A 15,526-nucleotide genomic window follows, 5' to 3' on the forward strand; every position below is an offset into this window, starting at 1 on the left:
GAACACCGCCTTCCCACTGCGTCTTTAGTGCATTTCAATCAGGTATATAACTCTGTCACCCACTAACCAGCTGTGACTTGGCCACAAAACCTTATAGGATTATATGGCGAGGGCCACTATGATAATCTACAACTGCTACTGCAGCTCGAGGAATGAAAAGTATCTCTCCCCTCCCATTACTTCATTAACTTAATGCCTACAGTTAAATTTAAAAGTATCACAGCCTGCATCATATTAAAGACCATTCCAAACTATGCAATGGGGGAAATAATATTAAAAGGATAAAATGTTTACATCAATATACACTGGAGGTCATTTTTACTGGAGCAGCTAAATTATACTAGGATACCTGAATACTTGTGACCAGAACAAAAGCTTTTGGAGTACAAACCAAAGGCCAATTGTAATAAAAAAATAGCCTACCGCTGACATAAATGAGCACCAGCTTTGGCTGAGACTGCACTTTCTATTCACAACCATCTGATGCAGTAGGATCCGGGTTACAAGATACTTGCCATCTTGAAAATCATAGCTGGCTGAATGCAGAATGTCTTGCCACTAAAGGCGTGGGAAATTGGCAAGCGTTTTTGCAGCAGCAGCAGCAGGACGCTGATCTGAACTTCAGCATAAAGCCTTTTAACAAGCACCGTGCAGAAGTGTGCCCCAGCTAGCTTTATTCACAATGCAACTCGCTGTGGCATACTAATGCTGATCTTTGCATCTGTAATTACACCTGATAGCAGAGCTCAGAGGCTTGTGGGCCAGGGGAGGGAGAATAATGCACACTTAAGCCTACCGCTGTGCTTAAGCATGGAAAAGTTCTACCTGGACATATACACTGATACCTTTCTTATTTGGCCAAAGGGAGCTGAGCCATGACGGTAACCACAAATAGCCTAGGAAGAAGTAACATTCGAGGCTGTGACTTGAAAGATACATAATACACAGATAAACTCAAGAGACATGGCTATTGGGATCGCTTTTATAAACTGATCATAAACAGATGTGGACCTGGGAGGTGAGGTGGTGCTGGGGACTATAAAACAACACATGGGAAAGCCTTAACCTGTTAAAAGCTCTCAGTATTCTTATGGGTATTTAAGGCTTATTTAGGCTTCTTTTCCTTTCGTATAATGTGAGATAGAGAAAGGAAAACAGATGGTAAAATTAAAGAGTTATAAGCTTGGCACTTCTGTGATTAATTTGAGAGGGTGTTGACTTCTTACACTATATACAAAATATCTGCATGACAGCAAATAATGCATTTGAAAAGATTCATTGCATACGTATGCATTTTATACATATTAATAGGTTTTGGATGGGTGGGTGTGTTTTTTTGGTTTCAAGCATACAAATTTAAAAAGCACGCCTGTTTTCTGCTAGAACTCCCTGTGTCTGCATGCGATATGCCTTTTAGAGCAAGCCCAGAACCCCCACTGTACAACATGCTACAAAAACTTAAAAGGGGAGCAATGTTTTAAGAAAGCTTTACAACCCGAAAAGATAGAATCACACATAGAACAAAACCCTTAGGAAAATGTGTCATTATCTGAGAATGGCATGGCAAAAATTGCTCATTTTTATATTGAAAACTATACAAGATCAAGGCATGACCTGCAGGACCCTAAATAAGGTTGCCCCCCAAATAAAATCGAGATGAATGAGGAATATATATTAGGAAGGGGTTGTACAACTTGGAGAATAGTGTATCTTGGTGGAACGTGAATTCCTAAGGACCCAGAATCAGCATTTCTATGTTTTGGTTTGTTTTCTTGGTATGCAGACTTTGCTTGGGGTGAGCTTGTGAGCTCGTTTGCTGTATATATGCCATGCAGTTTACCATTTCAAAAGTTAGCTTATCATGCCACTGGAGTCTGTCGTTAATATTAAAAGGTCATGCGAACTCAAGTTATCGGTTATGAAACTTTTTACCTATTTGACTATTTTGAAACAGTTCTCTTATTGCACTTGGTTTGTTTGCTCCGTTCTTTGTATTAAAAAAAAACTTCGGCCAAAATAGTTCATTTATAACATCTGTCCCGTTTCTTATCACCTTAAAAAAAGGAGAAATGAGCGGAGGGAGTTCTTAAAATTTGAATCTCCGAAAAGGACAAGTTTTCCTTCAGCCCTTTCATAAATATCTCCACTTGCCATTTGTAGTAAATCGCTCGTCTTAATTTTCTTCTGCAGTGACGTACCTTCTGTGCAGCTACTACAAAAAGCCACCATATCTGGAATCCAGTAATGCACAGAAAAGCTCTTCCAGTGAGTTCCTTAGATACCCTGTTGACTTGGATCGTATCTTCTCTTTTTGACATTTCTTCCAGTTAAAGAGGAGACAAATAGTAAGACAGGGAAACAGGAAATATGTCAGTTAGGCATAATTGAATACAAGGTCATGTTTTCATCATCACACTATGTAGTAAGGGCTCACACTAAGACGCTTGAGATGTAAACTTGAAATAAACCCGTTTCATATTAGGAGGGCTTTAAAGCTCAATTCTGATATTAATTCTTAAGGATTCTACAGAATATGAAGCTGTATTCACCCCCCTTTTCTGTAATATCACTGATATGTCATAGATTTATTCATTTATTGCTGCCAAAAGTCGCTGTTCTGAAAGGCTTCAACGAAGCCAAAATATAAAACAATTTGTGGGTCCCCTGTGCAAGCCTTTACTACAATAGGGAACAAAATACTTCCAGTCTCCAGCAGTGGATGCCAAGAAACTGCTTGTGAAGAAGAATGGACACCAGAACGTGTTAGTTGCGCCGCTGCAATTTTGCTGCTTTTGTTAGCAAACAAAACTTTTTGTAGAAACGTCCATTCTCCTATTACACCAGTACTGTATATAAATAAACAGCAAGACATTACAAGGCAACACAAAAACCGGATGCAACCTCCCCATAATCTGGCTTTATGTGGGGCATCAAGCAAGGGGCTCATGCATTTAGTCTTAACACTGGGCATGTGCACCACTACCGCCACCAAATTGTCATGCAGTAAAACATAGAGCAGGATTTCACAGATCCCCTAACAGTAAGTAACATAAAGCCTTGGGTCTCCTCCACTGCATGCTCCTGCAACGGTGGCTGCAGTGAACAGAATTTAGACATCTGTTGTTGCGCTTATTGTGGTAAGTTGTGGGTAACGGCAAAAAGACAGCATTTTCAGGCTTCACTTTTGTGCCACGTAACTAACTCAAACATGCACTTTGCAGATCAGTACATTATTTCATAAGAACCTTTTTCAATGCCATTTGTACACGGAAATATGCCCCCAAATATGTGCTATTAACCCACAGTGATTGCATTATTCCAGTAGAATGGAGTAATCTCGCTACTGCTCATTCAGTAAGGGTGGTTCTGACATTTCTAACGCAGTGAGATCAGGTTTTTTGCTTTCGTTTTACTTTTCTACCTTGGAATACCAGCATGAATTGCCAAAAAGATAAGTATCACCAATTGCAGCTGTGGATAGACCATGATTCTCTGCAGACCTGCTGCATTTCGTATCATACAGCCTACAGTACTGGCTTCACTGATTGTTCTTTTACTGTGCGTATATAACTAAGAATAACATTTTGTGCATCTAATCCACAAAAGCTTAAACCATAATGAATCAGTTAGTCTCCAATCCTATTTTCACTTACCTTGGAGTAAGCTCCATTGCACTCAATGGGACTTACAATGAGTAGACGTGCAGACATATACGGGTTTGCACTGCCGCAACAGAGTAATGGCTAACTCTGAAATTTAGTATGAATAATAAAGACACTGTCTTTGCTAACAATGTTTTCATACCTCACAATGCTTTTCATGATGGAGAGAGTTTGAAATCAATGCCAAAACCTGCATTTTAAATTATATGAATTCAAAGCCAGTTTTTCACAATTATTCAATTAACCTTTCATTGCTAGAGGTACTAAAACAATGTGGTTCAAAAGCAACAGAACAGTGAAATTATGGGCAAGCCTTTTGCTTTGGTTCACAACATACAAAATATAAAACTCAAATCTCAATAGGCGTAAAAACTACATAGCTAGAAATGCTCTGGGCACTACTGTTTGGGAAGCTTTTAATGTTTAATAGACTATTGTATTTTAATATTCTGTTGGAAGCCGCCCAGAGTGTCTGGGGAAACCCAGCCAGATGGGTGGGGTATAAATAATAATAATAATAATAATATAGTATTTATTATTATTATTATTATTATTATTATTATTATTACATATCAGACTACACTGTTAGGACAGATTCCGTCTCTCAATACTAATACTTACAGTACAATCCTTTGCATGTCTATTCAAGAGCAAGTCTCATTTACTTCAATGGGACTTTCTTCCAAGTAAGCGCGCACAAGACTACATCATAAGCTAACTACCGTCTTGGTAATAAAAGTTGGCATGTTATTTTTCCTCTAAGAAATCATAAAAAGTTGTGATGCTATAGACATGAGAACACATCTTCAGGCCTCAGGTTGGTTTCCATACTTTCCAAGCTACTATTCTTGCCTCCCCCAGAAAAAATGCTAAGCAGAATCCATCTTATCTCATGTCCCTCTAAAAACTGAAAGCAAAGGAGGGTGGGGAAAGGATATAGCTATATTCTGCAATGCAAAGCAAGAAAGAAATGTACCTGCGGACTCAGAAACTGTCTTTTCGACCGGGAAATATTTTCCTCTTTTCAAAATATATATATTTAAAATGTCTTTATTCTTCTTTTTTAAAAATAAAAAAAACCTAGGATGCACACCATCACTTTATCTTTGTTTGTAAAATAGTACATTGGCAATACTAAGCATTTCACCCTCCATTATAAAAAAAAATTCTGCAGATCTCATACAAAATGAATATAAAGAATGTATCTCCTCTGCCCTCCCTCATACTGGATCCTTTAATTATTATATATTGACAAGGGTAACATTAGAAAACAGTACTTGCTGTGTCTGTTGGAAGAAGAGAGATGTAGCTTATCTGTAGCACATCAGCCCAACAATGAAACAAGGCTTCTTCTGGTCTTCCCTTATTTGCAAAATATATGGCTTAATCGCATGATGTGAGATCATGGCAAGCAAACTAGAGTGACCTGAGTTTCACACATTCAGCAGCTTTTAAAACCACCTAGGATTATTCTACTGGTATACAATCAGCCCTCAAATGTTTATTATACTTTCCATCGGCTGCACTACAGGAACTCCATAATGCAGTTGACCCCAGCAGCTTGGTGCCATGATCCATCAGCTGGTAAGACGTTGAGGCTCACAACTGTTCAATGGTAGCTGCCCGTATGACGCCAGGTGCAGAGTGGATGGGCGTGGCTTTGGGGAAACAGCCTCACAGGCCAAACTGGGACCTGGGATGGGCCTAACTATACCTATGGGCCAGAGGTTGCTCATTCATGATTTAAAGAGATGATACAGAGCTGGTTGCCAACAGTCCACAGGGCAGATCTTGCTACTCAAGCAAATTCATTTGGCTCCTGAGGGACACACTTCAATGATACACCTCTTATTTAGATTTTTAATGTGTTGCCACAACTGTGCTTGCCTACATGCCCTGCACACTTATACAGTGGTGCCTCGCAAGACGAATTTAATTCGTTCTGTGAGTCAATTCGTTTTGCGAAAAATGTGTCTTGCAAATCCCATAGGAATGCATTGAATTTTTTTTTGCCCATAGGAACACATTAATTGAATTTCAATGCATCCCTATGGGAAACCACGATTTGCTAGACGAATTTTTCGCAAAATGAATTCGTCTTGCGAGGCAACCTCTGATCGCAAAACCCATTCGTCTAGCGAAAAATTCGTCTAGCAGGGCATCCGTCTAGTGAGGTACCACTGTATTCTTACTGATTGAGTTAGCCTCACTGATTGAGTTAGCCTCACTACTGAGGTCAATGCTTCCAGTCCCTGGGCAACAGTCAGGAAAACAGAATATAGTTCCCACAAACAACTAAGTTGTACCATCTCTGGTACAAGGAGAGGAGAGGGCAAGCTTCTGCACAATGTATTACAGAGATAGAAATTGAGCAACACTGCCAGTCTTACATAAATACAGTGCTGCTTTTTCACCCTGCATGAGGTCAAGATTGATTCCTTTCCTGCCTTAACACAGACACTAAAAATACTTTGACATGTACCTGCCACATCACACTCCGAGAGAGAATATATTGCTAAAAAAGGAATAATGTACATATTCCATCATGCACAGCATCAGTACAATTCTCTCCAACTACCTCTGCTACATAGAATTCAAGTTTGTTTGTTTGTTTTAATTAAAAGGATTGTAAAAACCACGCACACGTATTTCAGTTGTTTGTGGGTGCACACACAGAAATTGGGGGCTGGCCCCTCAGGGGACCCATACAACATTATGTTGTTCTCTATTATAGGACCGCTTATGGCAAAACACTTGGGGAAATCATGAATGAAATTATCAGAAAAATCGATTGTGTCTAGAAGTTACACAGAAAGGTCATTTAAATGAAAGCTTTCACAGTTGAGAAAACAGATTGAAAAGTTCTCACGTGAACACCTAAATTTGTACTAAAGAAAATTTCAACCGAACCGTATTATTTTAAAATCTGAATACAGTACTGGATACAAAATGGTTTGTATCTGGACCCGCATGAGCAGAAGGCAGCTTAAACAGGCATTTCCTACCCTTTCTGCCCTCAATGGGGTCCTCTGTGCCATCTGAAAAGCCACTCCTTGCCTCCTCTTGAATTTCACCAGCCTCCTCCCTCTGCAGGCCCCCATGCCCCCTCTCCCATCCTGTTCAGATAATCAGAAGTGGCTTTTTGGAAGATGCTGGGCAGCAGTGTAGACAAGGGGGCAAGGAAAGCTCTGCTGGAGTGAGTGGCCTTCTGCTTGCACAAATCGGTACCAAACCCAAATAAAGTTCAGAAATATGAGTATTCATAAACTAAATGCATGGTTCAGTGCCTGCTGTGTTGGACACAGCTCCGAAACACAGTGCACTACACCATCAAAACCTTTGAAACCAGCGCCTTGTCCCGCTGCTTTGCTGTGAATTTTCTTTCTTTCATTCCTACCAAATTGCCATAAACATTCTAGGCTCTACAGTAACCCTCATACATATTCAATGAAGCAGCAAAATATAAGGCGGCCTACCTGGACTAGGCCTCTTCCACACAGTGAATACTTCTTTCAGTTTTACCCCAAAGAAACATGCACTTCAAGCTGTGAGCTAGGCGAGGCCATCATATTTGAGGTTCTGCTACAGAATAAAATACTTTCATTTAAAATTAATAGGAGAACTATTGTGATACTTTGAGCGAACCGTTGTCCATACCGGGGAACCAAATTATTTCGTTGTATATATAACGTACACTAGAATGACACGCAGGATGCAAAGTATTATCTAAGTGGGAAATATATGCTACAGATGAATGACTAACATGTGCATGGACAAAAGTCAAAAACATCAATATAGTATTGTGTAATTTATAAGGAAATTGTGTGTGGGGTGGTGTATATACTGTGTGCTTCATTCACTTTTAGAATATCAGTGGTAAAATTAAAGGTCATGAAGTTTAATAACCAGTAAGTACATTTTATACACACACACACACACTTACACTTACACACACACACTTTATTAAAATAGAAATATATGTGCCAGAAGTCAAAAAATCTGAATATTTTATATGTATTTCACTGATAGGGGTTTGTGTCAATTTTCTATTTTCAACACATACAACAAAGGCTTAGTTTATGATTGTACTATTGTGATCCCATGATATGGAGTCTCAAAATGCACAAACTTCCATGGAAAGCTTAGAGCTCCATTAAGAGGCGAAGAATTTGCCTCACGGATCTGAGCTCCAATAACTGTTCAGTTACACAAAACGAATGTTGGTTTTAGGTAAGCATTATATTCCCTGATCATATGTAAACTGCAGTATTGATCAGATCTGAATTTATGTCATAATTCTGTATGTAAAAAAGTGATAAATAAATGCTCAAGCAATACCATTTCAGCGTAACTATTTATTACTATTTACACTGAAAGATTGAGAGCATTTGTGAACAATAATAAATCACAGGTGGTTCCGAATGGATAATGGGTGGCTTATTAATTTAATGGGGTTCATCTCAATAAAACTAACACCTTCGAGGGGGCCTAATCCAACCTCTGAACAATTCATTTCTGCTCTGCCACCAAGACTCCACAATTTTGGGGGCAGCGGCAAAATAATTATTCTTATGTAGACACTGCACTAGGGTGGGCAGAGCCCAGCACCTTGAAAGACATGCAACTCATCCACTCCACAAATATCAGATTGATCATTTGATGAGCAGAGAGAGTGATAACACCTGCTTTGTGCAGATCAGCAATTGGGGGGGGGAATGTGTGTGTCTGTCTGCATGTATGTGTGTGTGTAGGCAAGAGTATGTGTGGAATCTGGCACGAGCCCCCCAGAAGGTTGGGCCAACTTCCCCAAACTACAATGCTATACAGTATACTGTATAGTGAAAGAGAGTGCAGATCACCTACCGAATGGGAAGGGAAGGAGAAGGTGGAATCATAGAACTGAAGAGTTGGAAGGGGCCCCGAGGGACAACCAGTCCAACCCCCTGCAATGCAGGAAGGGAGCACTTAAACAAATCCAAGTGTTTCCTTTTCTCCCCAGATGATCTGTGGTGTCAGATACCGACAGCAAGAGCCATCTGGTAGGGAAAGTGTGCAAAGAGATAGAGAAGATGCTTCTAGTACTACGGCAGAGGAAGTCACCTTGGTGTCCTCAAGATGCTGTTGGACTGTTGCGTCACACTATCTTCACTTCTAATTACAACTGGTGAAGCATATTTATTTACTTACTTATTATACTGCCCTCCATCCATAGATCTCAGGGCGGTTCACATCTCACAGCACCTTAATGTTAGCTGTTATCTTATAAATAAAAGGGATGGTTCCCAAGTAAACTCTCTGAGAAAAAGGATTCCTCAAAAGAGAAACAGAGATTGCAAACCAATTTCCATAAACGAACTTACTCACCAGGCACTGACTACGGTAGTATGTCTTAAATTTTTGTCATCTCAATGCCACTTTCCCAAAACCTTACAGTGGGGGAAGTTGTGGGGGGGGGGAGGTATGTGTTGGGGGAGAGGGGGAGAAGGGAATATATAGTTTGAGCAGAGACTGGCAGGGAAGGAGTTAGGTCTCAACCTTTCCCTTACCCGAAGCAGTTTTTCATCTTTTAAATGCATTTGTACATAACAACAGTCTTCAACAGCAGAACTAGCATGATGGAGAATGCATGCCTATTGAGAACCCATCAGCACCATCTCCTTCCCTCCCTCCCCTCAATTGCTTTGTGTTACTTCTTGCAACATAACATGTACGACATGGCTTCACTGTGCTGAAAATTCCCTTGTGCTAGCAGCAAGCAGCAGCTAAGCAAAAGCACTGAGGACAAAGAAACTTTCAAAAGACAAAGTCATGTCAAGGTGCTGCATTGATACAAAATTGATACAGCATTGATACAACAGCCATGCATTTTCCGTATTTTCTATTTCTGCTCTAAAAAGCAGTTCAGACAGCTAGGTTGATCTGCTGTGAACACAGAGGGCAGGCGGCCAGCAGACTTGTAGCGAGTACACCTTCAGGGCTGTACTTTGCATGATTAAAGCAGATGACTGAAAAGTGCTTTACCACTGGAAGAGATCCCCCGAGAAGGGGCAAATTCATACAATTTGTCTCTCTGGTGTATATTTTTATATTCTAGTTCCTGGGTATCTGAGCATGTTCAGGCGCAGGTACATTTAGACTCTAGAATTCCTACCATAATGGGAAACTTCCTATGAGGTGTTTATAACAGCACAAGCAGATAAACAGTACAGTGGTACCTTATTTTAAGAACAGCTTAGTTTATGAACAACTTGGATTAAGAACGCTGCAAACCCGGAAGTAGGTGTTTTGGTTTGTGAACTTTGCCTTGGAAGCAGAACATGTTCCGATTCCTGTTGAGTGTGTTCCATTTGTAAATTCAGTCCCCCGCTGGTGTGGGAAAGCACGCCTTGGTTTAAGAACGCTTTGGTTTAAGAACGGACTTCAGGAACAGATTAAGTTCGTAAACCAAGGTAACCACTGTACTCTCCCCATTTTAAATAAGCATTCTGGCTCACATTCATTGAGACTATTAATCTTAATCTACTGGTTTTGCTATTTTGACAACTTTGCATCCTGGTGCCAACTCTGAGATTTTTTAAACGCATGTTTTTGCCCTTTCACTAAACACAGATTTATTAAAGTAAAACATTACCAGAGATCTTGTAGCAGGAACTCAAAATTTAGTGATGTAAGCAGAAGAGAGATATGCCATAGCCACTGAAGAGAAGACATGCGGCATTGCTTACTTAAAGCCCCATCCTGTCCCCCCAAGGACAATAGCTGCTACCAGGATGGCACCAGCGATGGAGCCTATTATAAGATTGGTGGCGCTAGGACCTGTGACAAAGGATTATGGGAAGAAAGACATAAGAACCAACCACTTAATTAATTCACATCAAGGGAAATGTAATCAAGCAATTTTAAATAAGTGTGCTATTCAATTACTTTAAACAAACATTGTCAAAAGGGCCGAACTTATTTAATCTCTCTCTTGCTCAAACATGAATACACAGAATAAACTCACTGAAATCAATGGACTTAAGTAACTTATTCCACTGGTTTAATGGGCCGATTCTAAGTATGTTTCAGTTGGATATCACCCTGTTTGCATTTCCAAATTAATTCCTTACCAGAATATCTGCTGTTACTGAAACTCCCAACTCCAGTTCAAATGTATCCAAACTTTTTACTTATTAATATTACATACACCTAAACATGCTGCAACATTCAAATATTAGAAGTCATAGGATGTTTTTGCTGTTTTTTGCTTCGATAAAGACAGTCAACCATTTTAAAAAGCTTATATCAAATCTCTAACGGTGTTTGAATTACTTTCGGAGAAGACGCAACCACAGAAGTGGAGCCAACAGGGGCAAATAATGGGTCCAAGAGCCCATTCTTTCCCACCCCTTCACTCTCCAGGTGCATCGGTGAGAGAATGTCACTGTTTATCGGAGTACATGAATTCTGTAAAGAACATTATGCTATGAGATTAGTTTCAATACACCTGGTCCTAATAACAAATAGCACCACCCAGGGAACAGGGGGGGGGCATATCTACATAGGGTTAAATACTGTATATTCCTGCATATAAGACTACTTTTTAACCCAAGAAAATCTTCTCAAAAGTCGGGGGTCGTCTTATACGCCGGGTCGTATTTCTTATACGACGAGTATATCCCAAACTCTATATTTTAACTGGAAAAGTTGTGGGTCGTCTTATACACCGGAATATACGGTACTACACTTGATCTTAGCCAAAAGGCTGAGAAGCGATGGAATATACGGTACTTTGTTTATATTGCTGTATGATCTAAAAATGTTTTTGTTTGCATGCTGCTGCTAAAAAGTCACATTTAAACAGCAGCACCAGTATTTTAAAGAAAATGTAGGCTTTGCAACACCACGAAGCCGAATATTGTCACCTCCTCAAAATCATTTTGTGGAGTAAACAACTGTTCACTTTATTCCTGGTCCTAATGCCCAGGAGCAGGAAATTTATCCCTAGATCCCTTCCCCTCCTGGATACAGAGGGAACATCTGATTTTATTACCTGTTGAGGGAAAGGGAGTGGGGCGGGGGCGGGTTGTGAGAGCTGCTTGGAATCAGTTTCCCCACAAAATATAACCGATGCTGTAAGAACGACACTCCCCGGTTGTCCATCTGTGCAAATATAGTGTGAGACATTCTACCTGCTCGTTATCGAGTGCTGGCTGCATTATCTCCCCCTGCTAAAAGGACCATGCCCAAAGCCAATTTCTGCATAGAACCCCCTCACTTCACCAGACTCACCCTTGCTGCATTGGAGTGAGTTCCAGGAAGGCAGGTGGGGGGGGGGAATCAAAGAATGCTCCAGGTGAAATATCTTCCCCACCTTCGCACAGGCTCGTCCACCATCAGTTGGCCCGTGGGAAGGATTCCTGGAGGCCTCAGAGCCTCCTCTGGATGGACTCTCTCCCACCCCACCAACTGCCCTGTGAGAAGGACCCAACCAAGCAAATGGGAAAATAAGCCTACTCCATCTGGACTCTTCTGCTCCATCACCCGAAAGGCCACCTGTCCCCAACTGCCCTGTGGGATGCCTGCTGACTTTATATGTTGATATTGTTTATTGTGGTTTTAAAGAATTTATTTTAACGCTAATTGCAATTCGTCTTGGAAGGATTTGTAACCTTCGTTATAAATAAAAAAAATAAGATAGCAGATCAAAGGTTACGGTTTTTATAATCTGTGTTTTGTTATGAGTTTGGTGTTTCAGATATTCTGTAACTATACAAGGATTATTGACGCAAAACCAGACCCCATTTGTTGCCAAAAAACAAATCTTGGCCAAATATAAACAGAGAAGAAAGCAAACACCGTGTAAATAAAACAAATACACAGGGCACCTCTATGCACACATTCCAGAAATTATTAAGCAGACAAAAATTGCAGGCATAAAACATGTGGTGGACCCTAGAATTGAAGATTACCTTCTACCACCCAAGAATGGGAGTTTGCCATAAGGGAATCAATGCTGATGACAGAGCAACACTGTTCTGGAGAGACTGGACCTTGCCTTGGTAATCTATGCAGCAGTCACCAGTGAAGGCTGAAATGCAATGTGCATGGTACTGCCTGGAGGACAGTCTGAACTTCAACTGGTACTGAATGCTGCTGTTTGGTTGCTGATGAGAGGAAGATGAACTTGTTACCTGTGCATTTTCAGACCCGACTCAAAATGCTGTCTTAAATTTTTTAAGCCTTCAATATATTTGGGATTGAGTTATCTGGAGGACCTTTTGCCCATACAAACTAATGTAATGCTGGTAAAAGGCATTCCTAGCCATAGACCTCACCTACACTTCCACAGGCAACTACACAGCCAACCCCCAAACCTGGCCCTTTAGGGGGAGTGCGGTCCCAGTCACATCGCTCCTCCTAGATCAGCCAGCTTCTCCACCTCTAGCACCACAGTCTTGTCTGGATTAAATCTGGATTATCACTCCAAAGGCAATTCCACAGCCTTCCTAGGAGTTACCAGTGGAAATGAGGTGAGCTTGGGTTCCTTTATCATGTAAAATTTGTTTCTCTCTACCTGCTTTCTCTGCCTTTTTGCTTAATTTCCAGATAAAAAACGACTTTGAAAAATTCATTATTTTTCCAAATAATCATTATTACCAGAAATAACTATGTGTATATTGAAGTTAATTTAAACACATAACAGGAGGAACAGTTTCTGTATCCTCCCTTCCCCGCACTACTTAGCAAGGCGGGGGGGGGGGGGAGTCCTGCTAAAATCAACAGGGCTCACTTGTGAGTAGACAATGTGTAGGATTCACAGTTAAGGAAATTCATGCAATGAAACATTTCCTGTCCTAACTCAATTTTGGAATAATAATAATAATAATAATAATAATAATAATAATAATAATACAAACCCTACTGTCATTAATGTAAGACAAATGATAGAAAATTGTGGATATACGAAACCAGTGTCCTTGTCACTTCCTGCTATTATATAACCTGAGGCTGATACACAGAGTGTGCAGATACATTTTAAAATTACAGTCATACCTCGGGTTACAGACGCTTTGGGTTGCGTCATTTCATGGTTGCGTCTCGCGCTGAACCCAGAAGTACCCAAATGGGTTACTTCCAGGTTTTGGCGCTCACGAATGCACAGAAACACTAAATTGTGCTTTGCGCATGCACAGAAGCGCCGAATCGCAACCCGTGCGTGCACAGACGCGGTGCTGCGGGTTGTGAACGCTTCAGGTTGCAAACATGCCTCCCGCACGGATCACGTTTGCAACCCAAGCGTCTACTGTATTATAGAAATTATAGTAGCAAAATAACTTGTTGACCATATTAAAAAAAGAGATCATGTTCAAGGGAACAGCCAGCAAAATGCAGGTGAGTTGCTCACTGTTAAAAATGAAAAGAAACACAAAGAAATAACTTCAGTGAAAGGTTAAACTTGGCCTGTGATATATTTCCACAAAGAATACCAAATGGTTTTATCCCATATCTATTTCTAATCCCATGGATGGATGGCATAAATGTCAATTAATGTGTTAATAACATAAACTGATCTATCTCAAAATAATATAGCAAATATCCATATAGTTTTAAAGCCCCAATCCATCTTTAGACATGTGTAACAGATGACTTCGGATAAACATCAAAAGACACCTCTAGCCAGGCCAGATGAGCTTTGTGGTACAGATGAGGCTGCCCATCCAGCAATAATATCTGTTTATCTGTTGGCTTTATGTGCAGAAGCCTGTTTTCATGTACAGATCTTCCCTACTGAATCAGAGCATAACATGGAACATGGAACACTATTGGTCTAGGACTACTAAAAACCCTAGAGAAAGAAGAGTCAACAGTTATTAAAAGCTGGCTATTGTTCCCAAGCAGTTCTACTTTCTTATTATTCAACTTGGATTGTTTACGTACTGTTACACTTAATTCCAATGGCAATAAACCAAATTTTATCAAATAGTCAAAGTTGTCTATTAGAGAGCATTTTGCAATGGCAATAATTGTTTTTTATTAAAAATATTTTTATATATAATTTAGAGCATAGAAAACATGTAAACATCGAACTGCATTATATAAGATTCACATACATTGTTTTATGCCCCACATTGTCCCAGACAGGAGAGGGTTAAACACTGCATGAGCATATCACATGACACAGACATCCAAATCACATGACAAATACGGTCACCACAGAACACAAAGCTAATGGGATAGTACACAGAGGGCTCAGATGCGTACAGTTACCTCACACACTAGGCACCAAACATGAAACTCTTAGACTAAGAAATATGCTTACTCTATTCCCCACCCTGTGCCTCCAAAAATCACCCCCAGAGCCAGAATGGTCCCTGCCACTGCACCTATAAGTCTGTTAGTGGCCATGCTCACTGTATAGAGGGAAAAGGGAACACTTTTTAAAAAGCAAGTCATCATGTACACAGAAGATGTCTGAAAAGAAGAATTTTAAATGGCACCCCAAAATGGTAAAAAATACTTTCTTTCATTTGATTTTACAGCCATTTAGAATTACGGAATTATCAGAGATTATATTTGCCTGAATATGATGCACGTCACCTATTTAAAAGCTGCCTCTATTTTATAACTGAGCAGTGCTTTGTAAATCATAGGCGTGATCCGTACCCCCCCCCAATGGGTGCAGCCACATGCAGGGGAATGGAATAGGCATAGGGCTTGTTATTCTCCTTACTTCCACCCACCCACCCACCCAGGCGTTCAGCTCCATACATTGCAACACACTGGTCATTAAAAGAAAGAAAGAAAGAAAACCATTCATGTTCTATATATATTTAAGCAGCCATCCCTTTCCTTAACACGGTCTGGCATGTAACATTACTTGC

The 15,526-nt window shown here is 40.3% G+C and overlaps 1 protein-coding gene across 7 annotated transcripts in view; it reads right to left on the minus strand.

Annotated features, from left to right (window-relative positions):
* Nucleotides 1–1,027: 1,027 nt before the first annotated feature.
* ADAM23 (ADAM metallopeptidase domain 23) overlaps nt 1,028–15,526 on the minus strand; it is a 66,673-nt gene continuing 52,174 nt past the window's right edge. For 2 of the 7 annotated variants that reach the window (XM_035138083.3, XM_035138073.3), the window contains exons 25-26: nt 10,388–10,478; nt 1,028–2,320 (exon numbers count right to left, since the gene is read on the minus strand). In XM_035138083.3, coding sequence (XP_034993974.3) covers nt 2,275–2,320; nt 10,388–10,478 — 137 coding nt within the window. In that variant the 3' untranslated portion in view covers nt 1,028–2,274. Of the gene's footprint in view, nt 2,321–10,383; nt 10,479–15,526 lie in introns of those variants that run through there. The other 5 variants (XM_035138055.3, XM_088675985.1, XM_035138047.3 and 2 more) reach the window with 4 other exon arrangements.

The sequence above is a fragment of the Zootoca vivipara genome, chromosome 1 (assembly GCF_965207765.1).
Source record: "Zootoca vivipara chromosome 1, rZooViv2.hap1.1, whole genome shotgun sequence".
NCBI lineage: Eukaryota > Metazoa > Chordata > Lepidosauria > Squamata > Lacertidae > Zootoca > Zootoca vivipara.